At 40.6% G+C, this 23,504-nt stretch overlaps 1 protein-coding gene across 5 annotated transcripts in view; it reads right to left on the reverse strand.

Moving 5' to 3' along the window:
• Positions 1 to 3,647: 3,647 nt before the first annotated feature.
• Pyroxd1 (pyridine nucleotide-disulfide oxidoreductase domain 1) overlaps positions 3,648 to 23,504 on the reverse strand; it is a 44,109-nt gene continuing 24,252 nt past the window's right edge. For 3 of the 5 annotated variants that reach the window (XM_067097998.1, XM_067097997.1, XM_067097999.1), the window contains 2 exons: positions 20,719 to 20,929; positions 17,936 to 18,672 (listed from right to left, as the gene is read on the reverse strand). In XM_067097998.1, coding sequence (XP_066954099.1) covers positions 18,497 to 18,672; positions 20,719 to 20,929 — 387 coding nt within the window. In that variant the 3' untranslated portion in view covers positions 17,936 to 18,496. Of the gene's footprint in view, positions 3,782 to 17,935; positions 18,673 to 20,718; positions 20,930 to 23,504 lie in introns of those variants that run through there. The other 2 variants (XR_010851952.1, XR_010851951.1) reach the window with 1 other exon arrangement.

Genomic DNA, 23,504 nt, shown 5'->3' on the forward strand with positions numbered 1-23,504 from the left:
AGCGATAGTATACTTGGATAATTCATCCTTATATCTGCTCATTCTTTTGAACATGTAACGGAAGTGGTCTGAGAAGCTGTTTCCTTTGCAAGTACTGTAATGACATGTAGCACATACTGGAGACCAGCATCTCATCTTGATCATAATCCACAAAGTCTTGAAGGATAAGAACCAAGAAAGACTTATCTTTTGTTGGGCACCGACGGTTGTGTCGACCACAAATTTTGATACAAAAGAAAATGGGAGAAAGATTCAAGTGTCTTAAATCGTATAAGAGACAATGTAATGTTTCAGTCTGATGTTCTCGGCTCAAATGATGGCAAAGAGAGGCTTTGTAGGACTACTGTGGTGATGTATGGAAATCTCTATCAAAGCTGAGATCGACACATCTTTAGATAAAAAACCTGTGGCAGGATAGAATGGCAACCTTTACCAATATGAGTTTGTCATAGCAGAGATAGACAAGTTTTGCTGTTAGATGAATAGTGTCTTGGATCAGCGATATGCCCCAAGTTTCATACAGATAAACCCAGTGATGAAAACGCTTTCTTCGTGTTTGTCTTGAATGGTTAAGAAAAAGCCATTTTATGCTTTTTACTCTCTTAAATTTTGTTGTAATAAGTGACTTTTTCTGCTTAAATTTTGTTGTAATAAGTGACTTTTTCTTAACTATAAACACCTGTCATGGACTTACTGAGTGAGCTGGGCATATCCCCTGTAACTGTGCAAAAAGTTGCATGGACTGGCAATAATTGAGGAAGTGTGAGCCTTGTAGCGAGAGCAGGTCTGGATACGACTTAGCTTCTGGAAACCAGTTACCACCCTTTAGATCAGGAAGAATGTACTGAAAGTGCATACATTCAAGTTGTTCCAAAGCAGATACTGGAAGGCCTCCCCCTTCACCACCTAGGGTTTGGTGCCAGCAAATAGAAAACTTGGAGTTTTCTGTTTAGCTATGCGTGTGGAATAGAAATCTATCTCCAGAATCCCCCAGTCATTGAACAAACCCTCTGCTATGCCTGGATGTAGGGACCATTTTATTCCCACTACTTGTCCTTTGTGACAGTTGGTTGGCTGTCATAATCAACACCCCAGGATGTACCTTGCTGACAATTATATGGTGTGACATGCCGCCCACTCTTGCACTTGTTATACACCAGCACGCACAAAACTAGAGAGATGTTGTTCCCTGCTTGTTGATGTATGGCACCATGGTCATGTTATTCATCAGCACTACCGAGTGTCCTGTCAACTGTTCTTAAAAGGCTTGCAGTGTAAGTAGGGCCACCCCCATCTTGAAGATGTTGATTCCTCACACCCAAAATGAACATATTATTCAGGTATGTCCCCCAAAAGAGAAGCATCCATGGTGGGGCAGTGTTTGGAGGAACTCCTACCAAGAGGTTCCTGACATCCAACTGCTACAAAGGTTCCCCTGTCCATGGAACCCAGTGTTGAGGGATTGGTCCTGTATGACCATCCCCGTTTCAGGCAACACTGGATCAAATGCATGTGAAGGCAATATGTGGTACTAGTTTCTGCAGAAGTAACAGGTGTCCCAGAGGGATTTACCTACACCTGAGCTGGTAGTTGTGAAAGGCCAGGAATCATAAAATATATCAGAACTTGACAAGACAGGTGTCCACTGGTTGGAATCTCTTTGTAACCACGTAAATAAGAATACTGAGGTACTTTCTCTCCTGCTTGGGAATAAGCAGGAGAACTAGATTGGACTTCTCCCAATTTATTACACTCCCTAAATTGTGACAAAGAGCTATAATATCCCTGTTGCATAGTAACTGGGCAGTGATTAGGCTGGAGAAGTGCCGGGTTGTGAATGCTAAGAGCCTGCTAAGTAGAGTTGGGCTGTGCTACCCAAGGGACTACAACCATCTCCTTGACAGCCAGGAGCCCAAGTTTAAGCACGTGAAGACAGTTATTGAGGTTGATTGTAAAAGACCTGACACATGACAGACCCTGTATGCACAAACTAAAATCTTGATGATATAGCTTGAGAAGACAGATTCCTTGCATAACCCCTCCCACCCACAAATACTAGCCCCCTGCACATGGTTACTTTATTTGCCATCTTCTCTAACAAAGGAAAGACAGCCATACAGAGGCTGCTCAGCCTTCTTGTACAGATGCCTACTGTGCATTATTCATTCTTTTCCTACGGAACAAGGAGGTGGAAGACTAGGAGAAGGCTGCTGCTTATGCTTTTCTTGCCTGTGGCTGACATGTCAACATCTCAAATGTCCACCAACAAAGCTGACATCCCCAAAGGGCCTGGAACAGGAGGCAATGAAGTAGCAGGCAATGAAGTAGCAAAGAGCATAGCAACATATTTTCAGCCACCAGGAGGGTAGTGCTGTCAGTGCATGTGAGGCCTTACTTCTGGTAGTGCTGTCAGTGCATGTGAGGCCTTACTTCTGGTAGTGCTGTCAGTGCATGTGAGGCCTTACTTCTGGTAGTGCTGTCAGTGCATGTGAGGCGTTACTTAAAGGTCTTGCAACGTCCCTTCAGCCCCTAGCTGTAACCTCTCTTATTCCTTTTATTGTACCTCCATTCAAATTCTCTTTCTTCCATATGACTTTCCACTTCCTCTAACAATTGTTTCATAGTGCAACTGCGAGGTTTTCCTCCTGTTACACCTTTCAAACCTTCTTATTGTCAATTTCTCTGTTAGCACTGAATGACCTCAAGGTCCCAGCATTTGGCCTTTGGCCTAATTTCTATAATCTACTCTATTCCTGGAACAGGAGGCAATGAAGTAGCAAAGAGCATAGCAACTTGTCTTCAGCTAGTGCTTCCCAAGAAAAAGCAATCAATATATACTGTATAAAAGTGGACAAAAACTTTACCTGGAATATTCAACTCAGGGCACAAGTTCAACAACTTCATTCTCAGGATTTGTGTGGGGCTGTGGACACCAGGGTTGACGATGTAGGAACCAAGAGAGAGAGAGGTTTTTGGGGGGGTTGCCCATCTGCAAATATGTCAAACGCTCAGCTTGGACTTTCTGAATGCTCTCTTCCCCAGCACAGTGGAAGGGGTCATGTAGTCTTTACCACCAGTGGAGGGATAGAGGTTGGTACCAACAGAAAATGGAAGAAGATACTAAATGTGTATTGACCTCAGACAGTGAAGATACCATCTTTGCCTATCTCATCAAACCATATCTCTCCCACTGGGAAGGAGACCAAGAAGCACATTTGTAACAAATTGACACTGAATACTCACCTCTTCATGCTGAAAGCAAAGCCTGCGGGTCAATGCTGAGCCGACATAAAATATGTAGTCTATCATGTCCCAGGATATCTGTGCTGACCATCCTTATGAGAAGCAGAATTTCCAGACATCATTCCCAACACAAATGTAGTGGACAGAAAGGCCCCACATTATATAGCACAGCTATATAATGAGAGCACACATCCGAGAGACACAGACGTTATGCATACTGTGTGTTAGCGGTTACCTGCAGCCCCACACAAGGGAGACTGCCAAATCTAAAACCTTGTACCTTGGCTTCAACTGGTCCTAGTTGCACCAGGAAGAGTATCCATGAAAAACTGCTGATTTGTATCCTTGTGGGAAAAAAGGAAAGTTTTGGAGTTATATGAAAAAAAATTACAGCCAAAATTTACATTCATACGATACTTACAGTAAAACCATCGTACAGCTTACAGTAAAGCCTCATCTAGGCTCTCATCAGGGGTCTTAGTGTCGTCTGTCGTAATGAATGGAGATGGCTGGTAACATCACTGTAAATAATGTCAGACTGAAAGGAAATGCAAAAAACACACATAAATTCAAAGATATATGATCGGTCTACATTTAAAGGAAGTCTACCAATTGAAGTATAATAACTGTCAATGGCAACAGTATTTAAATAAACTATGGTTGCTGAAGAACAAACATTAAATCAGCCTTTATAATTGTCACTGGCATAACTATTTTAACTATGGTTTCTTACGTACAAACTTTAAACCAGTCTTTGTAACTGGCAATGGCAAAATTATTTTAACTATAGTTTCTCAAATGCAAGCTTTAAAGCAGTCTTTATACATTACATTACACTACAGTCGACCCTCATTAAGACGGACTAATATGGGGGCCAGGGTGTCCGTCTTAGCCAATAGTACGGTTTAACCGGCGATATCTATATATATATATATATATATACTGTACCTATAAATGCCTATAAATATACTGGATTTCATTATTTTTATAAAGAGTATGAATAATAAACCAATGTAGAAATGTTTGAATTAAAGCTCATGGTGAAAAATGAAAAATAAAACATGATAAAAATGGTAGAATTCAGCCACATATGTAGATGCCTAGGCCGAGACATGAATGCATAATTAAGTAAAAAGAAGGAGAGTCTCTTAAATGAAAAGTAAGATAATGCAATTTAGATTACAGGTACACAATCCTTTATCCGAAATCCTTGAAGCCAGATGTGTTTCGGTTTTTGGAATTTTTCGGATTTCTTAACTGTTGGGTCAGGAGCATAATCAAACACCACTATTGCAGCCAAAAAATTTTTTTTTCTGATTTTTCATTTTAGTTACTTATTCATCATACTTTATTATTATTTATATTAATATACTGTTAAATGAATGCGAGATAATTGAGATCATCAGTAATAAAACAGTGGGACAATTAAGACCATAATTTCACTAACACATTTTGTTTTCGACAAAAACATTCCGTACAACACAAAAATATACATGATCAAAATAATTGTAATTCAACTTGTGAATTTTAATGATAAGTAAGACTATAAAATACACTTCATCATATTGATCTTGGAGAGGGTTGTTTTGTATTGTTACTAATGTCGTCATCAGTTTGCAGTCGTAAATCTGAAGACAGTCCGGGAATAGGATTCGCAACTGATGACGCATCACTTGGGAATAGGATTCACAAGTGATGACGCATCATCACAACAGACTGTTGTGGGATTTTTCATACCACTATATTAAAGCTCAATTTATTGTTGATTTCTTGTTTTCATGAAGAAATAATTATATAAAGCAAATTACTGAGTAATTTTTGACATCAACAGACAAATAATCACGATCATGGCAACGTTCAAACTTAGTGGCGTCATGACATATGTCTATAAATAGAACAGAAGTAGAGGGCTGTCACTGGCTAGCAGATCTCCATGGCAACCACCCAGCCAATCAGGTTTTGGCTGTAGTCTGTCTGAGAAAGAACATTTTGCTCAGAGAAGCTGATGATGACGTAAGTGTTTGTGTTTTGAATACAATATGTAGTTTTTAATAGTTATGTATTTTACTGATTACATGAAGCATAGAATGAATTCCTTCTTATTAATTTGAGTGCAAAATTGTTAGTTCAGAGATTCTTCAGCAACAAAATGTTTTTTTTTCCTTCAGAAGATATTGACTAACTCTGCTGCATTGACATACCTTTTAAACAAAATTCTTCTCTTTAATCTCTTGAGGATAGAATTACACTGCACAGAAGGAACTGGCAATTTTCTCTCAGTCTCTCTCTCTCATGTCATTTGCCACATAAACACAAGTATTGTTCAGTAACTCAGCTGTTGTCTTCATAAAGTTTACCTTTGTCATGTCTTTTCTTTCCTAAAAAACATACAGTCAGGCAGCAGTTCGGTAAAACTGTTAATGGTCAGTATTTGGCTACGATACTTCCTACCCTTCCAGATAATAGTGCTTCTTAATGAAGGTATGTACCGTGCGCAAGTTAAATTGCTTACAAGGTCAAAGCATTTCAGTTTAGTACAGTATAAATACAGAACACTATATATAAAATAAATGTATAAATGAAGTTTTTTATTTACCTTTGGTAAATAAAAAGGAAAACGGTACGTGATGAACAGAGGAACCGAAACTATCTTAAAGCATGATCAAACATTGCATACTTTAAAATCAGCTGACCCTCTTTGGTGTCCGTCTTATCCAATATCCGGGTTAATGAGGGTCAACTGTATTATCCACAGGTTGGCAAGATCTGTCTGAATACAAAATTCAGTAACAAAAAAATAGTTGCTAGATTTTATTTTGACACAAAAAGGCTTCCTGACTACAGCTGCCAGTAGAAAAAAAATGATCCCTCTTACACAAGCTTACCCTCCAGAAATGTATATGCCATGAGAAATAGAAACTTGTTAATGCCATGAGAATCTGTGGTAAATTTCCTTAATAATGACAATTTTATTAATATTCATTGAATTTTCACATGATAAAGAATAGCATGCATGATATAAGTAGTAACCAGTACTTTCCTTTATATGCTTTGTTCACTGCTTCCCGAGCAAAAGCTGGGGGTCTCGTGACTTACTACAAACATTTTCATGTTTTGACAAATGTCACATATTTATGATGAATTCTGAATTTTCCTTGCTTTAAATGACCTGCCAGCATGTCATAACTGACTCAGTGGTTAATTTGGATGACAGTGAACTGAACCAAAGGGTTAGTTAACTCTATTCTTTAAAATTATTCTTTAACAACAAGGTATATTAACAAGTAAATGGGCATAGTGAAGATGACGGATATTATATTCCTACACAATAAATAACTTTCAAGCAATAGACAAATGATGGTGCCTCTTTGACAAACTGAATGTAGTTATATGGCGAGGGGTTTTCAAATACCTGGAATTAATTTCTGAATTTGAATCTAAACTACGCTACTGTATATTTCCATTCTCATTTGGCCAAAATCTCCAGGCCTGGTTAACAGAAGGCACCATAGCTAAGAATCTGATGTCATCAATATGACTTCATATTGATATGTTGAGATAGGAGCTATCTTTCAGGGCAAGCCACGGAGAGAAATACTTGAGCACTTAAAGCTCCCATTCTAATTAATTAATATTGCTAATAATTACAACAAGGTTGTTTGGTCTTATGAACTCCAAGATGGTCAGCATGGTTTCTTCCAAAAAGGTGAAAAAAACCAATGAAACCTACTCTCTGTGGCTAACATTATTACTTACAATAATAAAAGAGGCAATATATTAAAAAAATCTGATACATACTAAAAAGTAAGTAAACAACCTAGCAAAAAATATGATAATATTGATAAGTCATCCTACTTAAAAAAAAAAAAACACCCAAGGAAAGAAAATTTTTCATCTCCATGGGTCAGTAATAACAAAACATTCCCACAAAAACTTTCAACTCACAATGCTAAGAGATCACCTGAGTAGGCTTCAATAATTCTGAAGTGATACTGTAGGCACGCCCAGACATTGTATTTACTTAAAAATTAAGGTGCACTAAAGTACAAAGAAAATACAGGTGTAGTACAATACAGAGCTACAATTGTGTTGAGGAGACATGCAAGATCAAACTTCAGATCTTATGGTACCTTCCAGGAACTACAGCAACCCATAAAGAAGGTCACCAAAAATAATGCTGTCACTCTAGAAAATCATATCTTCAAATTCCAAGACATGCCAAGGATTAGACTTGCTCATACAATTTTGAATGCAAACATCATTGTAATGGCAAATCTTTGGCTTCCATTGTGATAGGGATGGAAAAAAAAAAGAAATATTTGTCAACAAGTGATGTTCCCTCCAATTACCAACCATTCCCTACTTCCAAGATGCAGGCACATCAACAGAGGCACTAGAGATACTCCAGAACTAAAAATTGTTGGAATTAAAAAGTGGGTACAGTATATATGCAAGGATAATTATATACCAGTTGTCTGGAGAAGTCTTAAATGAGGGCAATCCATCTGATATGATGGACACACACACTGACTGCTACATTTAAAGTAAAGTCAGCTATAAGAGTAAGAGAAACTGCAAGAGTGTAGAGATAAAAAACAAACCAAACAAAAAGAAATAAAAAATATAATTCCAAAAAAGTTTGACTACCTTTGAGATTGGGGTTACCTTGAAAGCAGTACTGCCATACCTAAGTCTGCTGAATCTATGTAGAAATGTGTGGCAGTGCAAAAATAATGAATGAAAAGTCAGGTAACACAGCAACAGATGTAAAAACAAGTCAATGTCCTGATCCAAAATCACTGATGAGCAGCACTATGAACAAATAATGTCTACTGGAAAATGTATATTTCTTCAGTCAAAGGGAAAGAGCTCTTATAGCAGAAGTAAGAAGACTAGGAAATTTTGGAAAAAGGGATTTTGACATAGGAAAAATCTATTTCTGAGGGAAGACCTGTGTCACCCGGTGAAATAACCATTAAGCACTTATTTCTAGGTATAATCATTGCTAAAAATACCAGAGAAAAAAAGCTATCGAGAATGCTGGGGTTACTACCCCCAGTTCGATCATCTATCAGCCAAATAGATGTCGGTATATATAAGGGGGAGTGTATGATGTCACTGCCACAGGCCTCTGCTCTGTAGAGATTCCCAATCTCAAAAACCCCGGAAAGTGAGGAGCCGACACACAGCCAACACTCATCGCCCAGCTAACCAACGCCTCAGGCGCCATCTTGTACTCATTCCAGGCTAGCACCCACCCCCTAAGCTTGGTATGCCTACCAGGGTGGGAAACGCAGAACATGGGTGGGTCACCGGGTGACACAGGTCTTCCCTCAGAAATAGATTTTTCTTATGTCAAAATCCCTTTTCTGAGTTCGACCTGTGTCACCCGGTGAAATTGTAATAGAGAATCATACAAAGCTTGGAGAAACTCCTTTCTAAAATAACTGCTAAGATGGAGATAAATAAAAGTACCAGTACAAACTTTAGTTTAATTATCCTAGCAGCAAAATTATGACATGAATAACGAAACAGGATAAACATGATCAATAACAGGGGCAAATATATACAGAAAAACTGGAAGGTACCGAGACACTTAAAAGCTAACACAATAATAACTGTACAACATAACATGGTCAGGAGTCAGGCTGTGAAGCATGCCTGATCCAAGAGTAGATGGCAAGGTAAGTAAATGAGGCAGGCAGGCGAGAGAGGAAAAGGACAGGGTAATAAAGATCATATACATTAATCTAGGGCAGAAGGAACAATGCTTCCTGCAGCCACTGTAGAAAACTTCAGGGCCTCCAGTGATTTAAGATAGTGGCGCTTGAACACTGATGGAGATTTCCAACCCATATATTTTTTAAGTTCTTCAAAATTCATATTATGGAAATAATTAGTGGAGGTGGCCACTGCTCGGATCTCATGAACCTTAGGAACTGAATCCGGGTTAGCTTGTTTAATAAAATACAGTATTTGTTGTCTGATGGCCTTTAAGGAAAGTGTTCCTCCTTTTTCCCTGATAAAGAGAGGACCAGACAATACCTTAGAAGTTCTATGTAAATAGGCCTTTAAAGTAGTAACTGGGCATAAGGACGGGTCCTGTGGAAGGGGGAAAACCTTCCAAGGGGACCACCTATCCTGTGGATCTTCATTCTTAGCTAGAAACCTTTGATCCGGGGATAGTAGAACTTCTCCTGACGGGAGGAAATCAATATGGTTCAACCTTCTAGAGAGAGCGGATAGTTCCGAAATTCTGGCACCTGAAGCTAGGCTAATTAAGAATAACGTTTTCCTTAACAGACTCAAACATGGACACTGTTCATTATCAGTGTCCGATGCTAAGTTCAGTACGTCATTTAGGAACCAGGAAACCACGTGTGGGCGGGTTGCTGGTCTCAAACGAGCGCATGCTCTAGGGATTGATGAAAAGTAAGAATCTGTTAAGTCAATATTGAAGCCATGTAAAAATATCTTTTTTAAGGCTGACTTTGCTGTAGTAATAGTACTGGAAGCCAGTCCTTTTTCAAACAATGACCTGAAGAATGATATTGCCAGATTCGTGGTCATCACTTTAGCTTCAGATTCTTTCAGGAATGATGCTAACTTTTTAACAGCTGAATCATACTGCCTGAGAGTAGAGTCCCATTTATCTGATTCTAAGAACAGTGTATTAACAGGATCAATATCCGCATCTCTCTGAGCAGCGAATTTCATGAAGTCCACAAAGCCAGGCCATTTAGAATTCTTGAGGAAGCTGACACAGTCCGAGTTTGTACTATTTGAGTCAACTGTGGCCTGGGTATTTGAATACACCGGAGCTTCAACTCCAGAAGAAGAGGAAACCAACTGCTCTTCGGCCAATTGGGTGCTACCAGAGCCAATCTTTGAATGACCTGAGCTGACAATGCATCAACAGGTTTATTGGAGGAAATGATAGATTTTCTGCCACATGTTCCAATCTATTGACATTGCATCTGAGGAGCCAGAGGGTCCAGGTTGGGAGCAACGTAACATGGAAGTTTGTGGTTGCTCTCTGTGGCAAACAAGTCTACCTGGAGACCTGGGACCTGATGTCAAATCCACTCGAATGAGGTTTTGTCCAGGGACCATTCTGACTCCAGCGGAGTTGTCCTGGATAGAGAGTCTGCAATGACATTCCAGACACCTGCCAGATGGATGGCTGATAGGTGCCAACGGTGCTTTCTTGCCAGGGAGAAAATTGCTATCATCACTTGATTGATCCGGCTCGACTTGGAGCCCCCCGTTTATACAATGCACTACTACTGCACTGTCCAGAACCAGCCTGATAAGTATCTGTCTGGATGGGCGTAGTTTTTTCAGAGTTAGAAATACTGCCATTGCTTCTAGAATGTTGATATGGAACTGGCAAAACATTGTGGATCACGTTCCTTGAACTTTTTTGTGTTGGGAATATCCTCCCCACCTGCTTAGGGAAGCGTCTGTGTGAATAACCAGAGATGGGGGAAGAAACTGGAGGGGTACTGATTTTGAAAGACTCTTGACTGTCGACCATGGCCGGAGTCTTTTCCTCAACACTAGCGGAATTAATGACACCTTGTCTCTGAGTTTGATGTTGGCTCGTCTCCGCCACACCCTGTTTATATCTTTCAGTTTGGCTTTCAGAAGCAGGTCTGTGACCGATGCAAACTGAAGCGAACCCAGGACCCTTTCCTGAGTACGGCGAGTGGCTTTCCTGCTTTTGAGGAACTGCCTGGTGGCTTTGGCTATTTCCCTCCTTTTGGCTGGCGGAGGGACAGTTTGTGTGAGTCCAGGTCCCACTGGATACCTAGCCACTGAAATCGAGCCTCCGGAACTGGGCAGGATTTCTCCCTGTTTATTTGGAAGCCTAGGGACTCCAGGAAGTCGATCACTATGGCTGTTGCTCTCCGGCACTCCTCGGCGTTGGATGCCCAAATAATCCAATCATCCAGGTATGCGGCTAACATGATCCCCCGGGACCGTAACTGTTGAACTACTGTTTCTGCCAGCTTGGTGAAGATTCTGGGCGCTATGTTGAGCCCGAATGGCATGACTCTGAATGAGTAAGCCTGTTTTCCTAGTCTGAACCCTAGGTAAGGAGAGAAGTTTCTCGCAATCGGGACGTGATAATATGCGTCTGAAAGATCTATAGAGGTGGTGACGGCTCCAAGAGGAAGTAGAGTCCGCACCTGCGAGATTGTAAGCATGCGAAATTTGTCGCATTGAATGTAAAGATTGAGACGAGACAAGTCTAAGATTACTCTTTGCTGACTGGAGCCTTTCTTCGGAACACTGAACAGTCTGCCTTGAAATTTCAGGTGTCTCACTTTCTTTATAGCCCTCTTTTGAAGCAGGCCCTTTGCAAAGTCCAGGAGAGCTTTGGATGGGGGCTGATGGAACCTGACTAGTGGAGGAGGATCCTTGCTCCAGCTCCATCCCAGACCTTTGGAGACTATGCTGTGGGCCCACGGACTGAAGGTCCACTGGTCTCGAAAGAGATACAGCCTCCCGCCTACCTGAGGAGACTCATTGGGAGGGGGAGGGCTTACTTCCTCTACTGCCCCGGCCTCCTCTCCCTCGAGAGAGGGAACGAAATGCAGCTCTACCTCTGAAGGAGGCTCTTGCTCTGCTTCCTCTTGCGTTCCGGTTGAAACCCCAAAACGAACCCTGGCTTTCAAATGAGGGGTTGAAAGCCAGAGACGTCACGTAGGTTGGGGAAGCAAGAGAATGCTGAGCAGGCTGCATCAGCACGAACTGTTGAGGCTGGGCCTTGGAAGTTGAAGGCTGACCGACCTGGGCGACCGGTACAGCCTGCATTACCGTCTGGGTATGAGGCCTCTTATATCTCCTGAACCTCTTCCCTGGTTTAGCATGGGTTCCGGAAGACTCGGAGGCCTTCCTCTTGAAAGGAAGACCCCAGCGGGAGCGGAGACTTTGATTTGCCCTGGTTGCTTCTGCCAGGACACTGCTCACTTCGCTCTCAGGGAAGATGTTGGCACCCCAGATAGAGCTTTTCATGAGCCTGTTAGGTTCATGCCTTATGGTGGCGTCCGCGAAGATGTGCTTACGGCAATTCATTCTCGCCACGATAAAGTCATATAGGTCCGCCTGGAATCCCGCCAGCAGGAATTTGGTTAGGACCTGGAAGAGAGGATCCTCTGTATAAATAACCGCTGTTGCTTCTGTCAGGCACAGGGAATTCATGGAACGACTCAACCTGCGCCTGGCCTCAAACTCCGCTTTTAGAAGAGCCTCCGGAACCTTGGGAAGCTGTTCACTGAATAATGATGAAGCGCACTCTGGGTCGAGTTTGCCCACCGTAAACGTGGCTGGAGCTCCCAACCAAAATTCGAATCTCCGGGGAAGACCAAAGAAGTGGGATCTGTCTCCCAGAGCTGAGGCAGCGGTTTACCCTCGATGCATGCCTGACAGGTCAGCAAGGCTACCTTCGACATGCAGGGAGTAGGGACTTTATCCCCCAAAGAGAACATAGTGAAGTTCCCTTTGAAGGGGGTCAGCTTAGTGTTATCTGCCTCCCACTCCGTCAGGGTGTGCAGCAAGGCAGATTGGGCTTGGTCCCTCGGGAAAATGACCGTTTCCTTTGGGACTTTATCTGACCTGATCCAAGCCTCTTCCGTCAGTCTGGCGTAGCCTGGGTAGGGAGGCACCAGGTCGGGTGGGAAGAACTCCAACTTTGCCAACCTGCGTGTCCCCAAGCCCTCAATAGTAAGGGTATCTTCATGCTGAGGAGCATGAAGAGCCAAACGCCAAGGGTTTCCCTTATCAAAAGGAGGAAGGGTGGAGGCATCCGGAAAGGGGTATGACTGCGCCGCCCCTCCGGAGCGCACGAACCCGGAGAGCATGCTCTCCTGGTTCCGCATCCTCTCAGCTAAAGACTTCCAATGATCATCGGAAGCCTTAAGGCCCGAGGCGAGCTGAGTAGAAATATGGCTTAACCTGTCCTCTACCTTTTTGTCTATCCTTTGCAGAAGGAGATCTGCAAAGGCTTGAGGGTCAAAGTTAGGTTGAGGGGGGGCTCACCTTAACTTTCCTGGATCTCGACCCCTTGACAGGGGGAGTCGAGTTACTGGTTGAAGCCACCGGACTAGACGCCCGTGACTTCAAGGGAGCTGCAGGATTAGCCTTTAGAGATCTGGAGGACTTATAGCCCTTAGATTTCAAGGTTTTCTTCACCTTGGGGACAGTAGACCTCGACCTGTCCTCAAGGTAAGTGGACTTCTGGAATCCCTGAAAAGAAGTAGAAGGAGGAGGAGAGTTAAAAAGGGAGCTCGCTCCCCCTGCCTCACTTACCTCCTTACCTTCTACCTGGTCCGGATCGATATGCATAGGCTCTTTATCAAGGTTGATGGCCGCCACTTCTTCCGTCACCTCCCCGCACAGGTTATCCTCTTGGGAGGGTTGCATCTCAACCCGGATCTGCTCGATCAATGGGGCGGCTACTTCCGCCGGGACTGCGGCTGAGATCCGGACGCCGGGGTAGAGGAGATTACAAATTGACTCCGAAAGGACGTAAGGTCTCCCCGATGGGACGTTCCTCCCAAATCCACTGACCCAGGCCTTCAGGGTCGACAGCGAATAATCGCGGGAAGTACGGTCAGACTGAAAGAGAAGGAAGGCTTACTAAACCAGACACCGGACGTCATATTCATCAATGTAAGCAAAGAAGTCAAGTAAGATTAAACTTACCGAATCATCCAACACCTGCTCATACAGAGCGTAGCACACTTCACAACTGTCCGGGTGCCAGACGACCCAGTCCCCTACGCGGACCGCACAGCCTGAATGGGACCGGCAAACCACGTGGCCGTAGGGTTGCTGCAGGACCGCTGTGCACCCGGTCTCCTGACAGCGTACCATCTGTAAGTGGTCAGATGATACATGAGTATGCTAATTAAGGCACGCCGGAGTAGAGCCGGCGGAGATAGAAGTCTTAAACTAATGTAGGTGATGGAGCATGCTTATTGATAAAACAAAACCTGCTGGAGTAATCCGGCTGAATAAGATAATATACAATACATGAAGAGTTAAGGACCGCCGGAGTTAGTCCGGCGGTAACAGCATACCTTAACCTAGGATCATGCATCATAACAATTAACAAAATAACATAAATACAAAATATAAAATTAAATACTGCCGGAATCCGGCAGTGTTAAATAAATAAAGTTACATAATGGTCAACACATATATAAACAGCGGTACCTGGCTGGTTGTAATATTCTGCCCTGGATACCTCAGAAACCCTGTTACTTTAAACCTATGGTAGCGGCGGAGGCAGCGGAGATGCGAACCCAAAACTGGATTAACTCTCAACACTTGGGGCGGAGAACAGGTAGTGACAGCGCCAACCGACCGAGAACCATATCCACTGGAGTGGTAACGGGTACAAAAGCAACGGGAGATCCGACAAACCCAGCGGAAAAAGAACCTAGCGGAAGTCAAGACAGTAACCCTGGACTCGTGTACGATGCTCTAGCTAACCCGGAGGAAAGCAAACAAACGAGACACTAGCGAGATGGCGGAAACCAAAAGGCGGAGGCCAGATAGGTGGGAAACACCTATCCGGACGCCGGCCCGGACTCCCCACGGGGTGCCGGTCATAAGAGACCGACATACCTCGCGCGGGGAGAGGGCAAGATCACACGCCAAATGCTAAGGAGCAGGGAGGAAGTAACAAAATGGAGGGGTCGAGATACAGCGGCCAGGAAGATGGGAAAATCCCCTGGACACTAATAGAAACTCCCCACGGGGTGTCGGTCATGGGGACCGACTTCCCTCACGCAGGGAGAAACTAAAGACACCCGCCAATTGTTACCAAGTGGGTAAGGGAAGGCTAGGCTAACAACATGAAAGACCGTACCTCCCACGACCCCCGACCCTCCCCCAACGTCAAAACTTTTTGACTTGGGAGAAGGAAACAGAGGAATGGAAGGGGGGGGGGGAGAGAAATTCCATGTGAGGTCTGGCCACCCTCCAACACCGACAGTCTGGGCGGGTGGTAGGCTAAGTAATAAGGAGATCCCCTCCTATCCTAACCTACCCTCCGAAATCAACCGGTCTGGTCAAGTAGGCCAGAACAGAAGAGGGGTGGAGGTGGGGGACCCCGAGGCCTAGGGACACCCTCCAAACATGAAGGTATGGTCAGATAGGCCAAGAGAACGAGGAACTCCCTCAACCAACCGACGTCCCCCTCCAAGTCTCAAAACGACATGGTCGCGGAAGGAAGCCTGAATAACATGAAATGCGCCTAACATAATTAGCCTAACCCTCCGATGACGAACGAGAGGGCTAGGCCAGAATACCCAATAACACTTGACTAAATACTACTAAAAGTTAACCAATGATATGAAATATGATTGTAAATAACATAATTGTACAGATAAAATATAAAAAACTTGTGCTAAGGGTAAGGCCTATCAGCTCGCGACATGCTGGACGCGGGTGATAACGAAAATGGCTGACCCAGACGCTGAACCAAAAACATTTTTAATCCAAAATTATACATGTCATCCATCACCTTATATATCAGGAAAACCGTTAGCAAGACTGTACCACCTTGGAGGATATATTCCTTCATCGCGAGAGGAAGGTGCCCATGGAAAAGGAAAGTTTACTTAACATAAGATGAGAGGGGAAGCCTCTCCAAATAGCATAGTTATGTTACGATCACGGGCGCAACATTTCTCATCAACGAAAGAACAATCCGCCCAAGGGAACTTCCTGAAGGGGCATAATGAATAAATAACACAAAATAGATATCTAACTGTGCCAAACACCAGCAGAATCACGCTGCTAAGGTTATATATAAACAAAGGCCGACATGGCCGAGGCGAGACGAACGCGGAGGAACGCCTGATATTTTAACCCCGTAATTATTGAATTAGAGGTTAAAAAAAGAAGCCTCGAAAACTATAAAACCCCACAAGAAGATGGTACTTAACTTAGAAACGGTGAATTCCAGGACAGAAGACATGATGCACAAATTAAGGAAAAAATTCAGCAGCACAAGCAAAACGCAACAAACAACGAAGGCGTGCTAGAATGGAATGAGTACAAGATGGCGCCTGAGGCGTTGGTTAGCTGGGCGGTGAGTGTTGGCTGTGTGTCGGCTCCTCACTTCCGGGGTTTTTGAGATTGGGAATCTCTACAGAGCAGAGGCCTGTGGCAGTGACATCATACACTCACCCTTATATATACCGACATCTATTTGGTTGATAGATGATTGAACTGGGGGTAGTAACCCCAGCATTCCTGATAGCTTTTTTTCTCTGGTATTTTTACCAATGATTATACCTAGAAATAAGTGCTTAATGGTTATTTCACCGGGTGACACAGGTCGAACTCAGATATAAACTTTTGATAGAAATGGCCAGTTTTTCCCACTGAACTGCAAGGTATCAGAATTACTACTGAGAGTTAGTTACCCACAGCAATTGCAACTCATTCATTATCTCCAAGAAACAGCTCACCTTCAGTAAGTTAACATACTAAAACCACCAAGGAGATACAATCATCATTCTCACAACTTGGCACAGCATACACTACTGCCCTTGTTGAAAACACTGCAAAGTCTTATGGTTTTCCTCTCATTAGAAAAATAAATACATACTTCATAAACCTTTTCCTGAATCACATTCGGCAGAACTACAAAAATTATCTTCTATAAAAACTTCCAACTCCATGGAGTGGATTCTGGACATTGACACTTTCCCCCAATTTCATTTATTAGATTTTCCCAGCCCGAGAAGAACCCTAAAAGAGTTCAGAGGACTGGTTAAACAAATTATTTATAACTAACTAAACTCCTATGGTGACTAATAGTATAGATATGGTAGGCATGTTGCCACATCTTCTCTATAACAGGTCAAGAGGGTAAACAGCTTAACATTATTGTTCTGTATACCAGACAATGACAGCTTCAACTGGAAGGTTCTCCACAACTTTGATTAAATGCTCAGGTCCATGAATAGATTTTCAGTCCAATATTTTAAACAGGAAGAGTAATGAATTTGGTGATTGTAAGGAATCTATATAAGCACTTAGATTACAACAGTGTTAACAGAAAGAAATTTTTATTTAAATGAAATATCACAAGTGCAAGGACAAAGTTTCTACACAAGATAAAAATATACAGGTACAAGAAGTAGTTCAGGCAAAGAACTAGTGCTGACCAGTATAACCTAACAACAATAACAACAAAAATGTAAAGAGGGTTGGGATAAGCATGGAAGAATGCAGAAATTACTGATAAAATGGGCCAGATTAACAGTCTCGAGGAAGTGTGGCTATGTCAGTTATGGTAGCCAAGTTTTATGACATTCTGGTTTGACTGTGGGAGACTTCACTGCCCATATCCCTCTGTGGGGTGATGAGTAATGATGGATTGTTGACAATCTATCATATCTACTCAATTACTCTGTTAACCTGATCATGTCCTTCAACTAGTAAGAACTAAAACTAGTATTAATATAGTTGGGGTGTTAACATATCCAAAGATTTCAGTCTTTGGGTCTTGTACTGAGACCTACAATCATCTTGCAGCAAAATTTTAAAAAGTAATAATATATACATAAAACAAAAGGCAAGAATGCAGTTTCTTTTATAGAACAAAATTTACACAATAGGGGATAATTAATAAAGTACTTCTCAGGTATTATATAAAGTCAGGACAGAGTCTTGATGTATTTTATTGAGTTCATGAGTTCTGAAACTCAGGATAACTGAGAAAAGTTTGCAAACAGGATAGCTCAGAAAAGTTTTGCAAGCTAGACAGGCAATTTTTTTCAAAACCACTATCCACTGAAAATAATAAGTAAGGACAAGTAGCAGAGTTCATGATAATCCACAATATTTCAAGTTCTGGTGACCAAGAGAATGAACTTGCAGTCGTTAAAATATTTTGTGCTCCAAAAGACTAATACCTTTCACTGGTAGTACTGGTCAAAATATATTGTGCTCCGAATAAACACCTATCTTTTACTGGTAGGACAAATAATACAGTCAAGTATCAAAACAAAGTGATCTTATAAACTAATCTAATGCTCTAAGAGAACTACCTAGCTACAAACTACAGTATATTCAATATGCCGAGTGTTACATTACTGAAACACTATCACAACCGCACTAAGTATCACAGTCAACCTTCATGCATATTCAGCTATTAATGCCTTACCATGTTTTATACACCCAAAACTTGGAGAGGCACAAAGGTTTTATGAGTAATTTCTCTCATCTAATCAAAATAATCTTCTATATCAATGTCGGGATTAAGGAGGTCTTCACCAAATTCGGAGAGATCCATTTGGTTGAGAATCAGGTTCTCAAAAGTTTCTTCTAGATCAGTTTCACCAATCAACAATGCTCCTTGCATTCGTCCTTCAACCATTACACATTTGATATATTCCACTCCTGTGGACAAAGAAAAATATTGCAATTGAAACTGAATTATACATAAAATTACTATAAAATTTTAACACTAAACTATTTCTCCCAACAGGGGATGGCTCATAATAAAACACAAGTTACTGCCACATTCCTATTTTAACTGTAGAATTATGAGAGAACTCTATGCACAAAACTTTAAACATAGCTGCATTATGCAACTCTACAGAAGGTTCTTCAGCAGTGCATCAGACCCCCTACATGCAGGCACACATTTTCTGGATGATGAGGCCCTTCCTTTCCAGTATAGTAACTCTCATTCCAACTATCAAAGTCTTTCTCTCCTCCTTCCTCTTAACATATCTGAAAACACCTATTTCAGCAATCTATCATTCTCCAGTCTTCACACACAACTGAACCATCACAAAAGGGTGACCTATCCTTTCAGCTATGCTATATTTTTCACACTTCTGTCTCCACATTTCTCTCTCTTTCTGTTTATAAGCCTCATACAGCACTATGCAAATAATCTCTAATGTTTCACTTTTTTACTTCATATTCAATATTCACACTTCACTTCCATGCACAAAAATGGCTTAGCAATTCTTTCATATATTCCCACCATGGGTTCCAGTCATGCCATACTTCCTCCACATATTTGACACACATCCTACTATCTACCTTGCTCCAATTATTCTTTGATTTGACTCTTTTCCTATCCTACCAGCATCCATTATATTTACTCACACCATCCACAATAACATTTATTGGTTCATCTTCCTGGTTTCAATATACTGTACCTTCATAACCTTACTCCTGCTCACACTTACTATAACTTTATCATTATGTTCATTATTTACCTTAAATTCTGTACACACAAGGCTTGGATCATCTGGGGTATTCATCAAATATCCATGGGCCAAGTGAGTGTCAAATTTTAGTTGTCAAAATCACTTGGGTTGCTCCTTTTGATAGGATGAATTCCACACTTCAACACGAAGCTTGATCCATTTTAAATTTGTTATTTTTAGTGCCATTTATTGATTATAATATTTTAGAGATGTTATATAATCACTAACACATATCTAAATGTGATCTTGTCATAACAGCAGCATTTCTAAACATATCCATCGACTCCAAGATTCTGGTTAATTTGGATGTTTGAGTTGATATTTTACAGGATGTTGGTGTGAAAATCAACTCGGATTATGTCAACAATTTTGTCTACGGCCTCAAGGTGCCCATGGGCAAAACTGATGCTGGCAATCGTACCTTTAGATCCATACTCAAATCTGTTCGTACCAAAATGTTAGCAAAGCCAACAGTGCAAGGGCATTGAATGTCCAACTGTAAGTAGGTAATAGCGTCACATTTCAATTGGCCTTCTGGATGCAGGTGTCTCAGTTAAGGACACTGGACACCAACAGGATACGGCAAGAGAAGCACTAGCAGAATGAAGAACAAGCAACTGGTGTCTCCCATAAAACTACTATGTGAAATAGGAAGAAGTGCATTATTCCAGATGTTGAAATAGCCTCCTAAAGGTTATACAAGAATTTTAGTGCAGCTGCAGCCTCTATAGGTGTCCAAGCAAAGAAATCAGCTGCATAAGACTGATTATAATTATTTGTGAATACTTTCCCTTAGGTCAAACTGAAGAAGTTAAACATCATGACCTGGTGGATGGGTTAACTCAATATCTGCCCAACCAACTGGCCTGTAAAACCATACTAAAAAATTTGTCGTTGCAAAAATCAAAGAAACTAGCAGGAATTGGGGGGGAAAGAAAAATAAAACCTAAAATCAGCCAAGTGCACCCAGGAAGAACATTACTGTCATCAAGGTAGAATAAGAACTGAGGTTCTTACCTACCTTGAATCTTTGGTCAAGGGTGAACTGGTCTAGCACTGCTAACTAACCAGTGTACAGGCTTCTTCAAAATCTTATTCAGAAATGGAATGTCTAGGGTTTTTTTAATAACAAAAATTATGCAAATGTATATACTGTACAGTAATGAGCCTGATGTAAAAAAAAATATTCCTCAGAGCCTTACTGCCATAGTGAATAAATTACCTTCTGAATACCGTAGCAGAATGTCATATTTGCTTTCCAACCCTTGTCCATTAAAGAGTCCTAATAAAATTACTTTCTTCCCAAAAAACTTAGTTGCATGACAAAAGAGCTCAAAACAGAAGTCCATGTACATTTCCTCTCCAGATATTGATGACCACATACACTTCGCTGCATAGGAACCCATTTGCCGTGCTTGAGTCCACAAACGCATCTGAAAAATATATTTCACAAATAAAACAGCATAGTCTAGCACTTATAATCAATTTTAATGATATACAGAACTACTTAGTGAATGACATAATTGACCTGTTTTATTAATTAACCCTTAAACGCCGACTGGACATATCATACGTTGACTAAAATTGTCTGTTGGGTGCCGAGTGGACGTACTGTACGTCGACTACAAAAAATTTCAACCTTCGGTCAACTTTGACTCGACCGAAATGGTCGAAAAACGCAATTGTAAGCTAAAACTCTACATTCTAGTAATATTCAATCATTTACCTTCATTTTGCAACAAATTGGAAGTCTCTAGCACAATATTTCGATCTATGGTGAATTTTTGAAAAAAACTTTTTCCTTACGATCGCGCGGTAACTCGGCCGAAAATTTCAGAAATTCTTTCGTCATTTTGTCGTAAGTTTTGTACTGTTTTATATTAGTCGTTACATAAAATTTTATATATGAAAATGTGCGCAATTTCATGTAAAATACAGCAACATACAACCCATGGTTGTAGCTTTTATCAGTTTGGAAATATTTTCATAACCACGATAACTGCCAAAATTTCAACCTTCGGTCAACTTTGACTCGACCGAAATGGTAAAAAAATGCAATTGTAAGCTAAAACTCTTACATTCTAATAATATTCAATCATTTACCTTTATTTTGCAACAAATTGGAAGTCTCTAGCACAATATTTCGATTTATGGTGAATTTTTGAAAAAAAGTTTTTCCTTACGTCGGCGCCAAAAATTCTTTCGTCACGTTGTCGTAATGTTTGCACCGTTTTATATTAGTCTTTACATAAAGTTTTATATATGGAAATGTGCACAATTTCATGTAGAATACAACAGAAAATAACTCATGGTTGTAGCTTTTATCAGTTTTGAAACATTTTCATATAAATCATGATAACTGCCAAATTTTCAACCTTCGGTCAACTTTAACTCGACTGAAATGGTAAAAAAACGCAATTATAAGCTAAAACTCTTACATTCTAGTAATATTCAATCATGTACCTTCATTTTCCAACAAACTGGAAGTCTCTAGCACAATATTTCGATTTATGGTGAATTTCTGAAAAAAAAAAAAAAATTTTTCCTTACGTCTGCGAGCAGTAACTCGGCCGAACATCTTGGAAATTCTTTCGTCATGTTGTCGTAATGTTTGCATCGTTTTACATTAGTCGTTACATAAACTTTAATATATGAAAATGTGCGCAATTTCATGTAGAATACAACAGAAAATAGCTTTTATCAGTTTTGAAATATTTTCACATAAATCACAATAACTTCCAAAATTTCAACCTTAGGTCAACTTTAACTCGACCGAAATGGTCGAAAAACGCTTCAATCATTTACCTTCATTTTGCAATAAATTGGAAGTCTCTAGCACAATATTTCGATTTATGGTGAATTTTTGAAAAAAACATTTTCCTTACATCCACGCGGTAACTCGGCCGAACATCTCAGAAATTCTTTCGTTAAGTTGTTGTAATGTTTGCACCGTTTTATATTAGTCGTTGCATAAAGTTTTATATATGAAAATGTGCGCAATTTCATGTACAATACAACAGAAAATAACTCATGGTTGTAGCTTTTATCAGTTTTGAAATATTTTTATATAAATCATGATAAAAAAAAATTTTACTTTCGGTCAACTTTAACTCGACCGAAATGGTCGAAAACTGCAATTGTACGCTAAAACATTTACAGTCTAGTAATATTCAGTCAATTAGCTTCATTTTTCAACAAACGGGAAGTCTCATTTTGTGATAATATTTTCTCTGTGTTGCTTTGATCGTTTTACAATTTGTTATATACCAAAATCATCGCAATTTAGTGTACAATACAAAGAAAAAAAATAACCCGTTAGCTTTAACCGATTTGTATAAAATTATATATGAAAAATTTTTTGCGCTCACATATATTTCAATTTTATATACGATAATATATTTCTGATAATGATATTTTTTCATTTCTGATGGTTGCATACTAAACTTCAGGCAATGACAAAAAAGGGAGCCAAAAATGAACTCTTAATCTTAAAAACTAAGCGTGCTGTGATTTTTGAAAAAACTTTTTTCCGCTTCAGCGCTAACTCCCGAACCCGATACGGGAGACGTTTTTGTAAATAGAGGCTTGCGTTTAGCAAAGATACTCCAAGAAACATGGTTATGAGAAAAAGTATTCATGTTTTATGTAAATAAATCAGAGTACAGCTCCCGGTTTACGACATTTAAGGGTTAAAATATATTCATCCAAAAACATGGTTATGAAAAAAATATATTCATGAATAATCAGTAAATTATAAAACTAAAAAATGTAAATCAATGAGTAAAATAATTTTCTTATGATTTTTACGATTTTCGACGATTTTCCGGCTTCATTTTCGGTTACGACGCAGCGCAGAACGGAACCCCGTCGTAAACTTATTTCATAACCACAGCCCTTATAGAAATTTCATCATTGTTGCCGCCTTCAATGTCATGCACCATAAAGGGCCTCTGTGAAATTCCTCCACTGTCCTACACTTTCATTTTCCCAGATCTCCAGACCTCCATC

The sequence above is a fragment of the Macrobrachium rosenbergii genome, chromosome 54, assembly GCF_040412425.1.
Source record: "Macrobrachium rosenbergii isolate ZJJX-2024 chromosome 54, ASM4041242v1, whole genome shotgun sequence".
In the NCBI taxonomy this organism is placed as follows: domain Eukaryota; kingdom Metazoa; phylum Arthropoda; class Malacostraca; order Decapoda; family Palaemonidae; genus Macrobrachium; species Macrobrachium rosenbergii.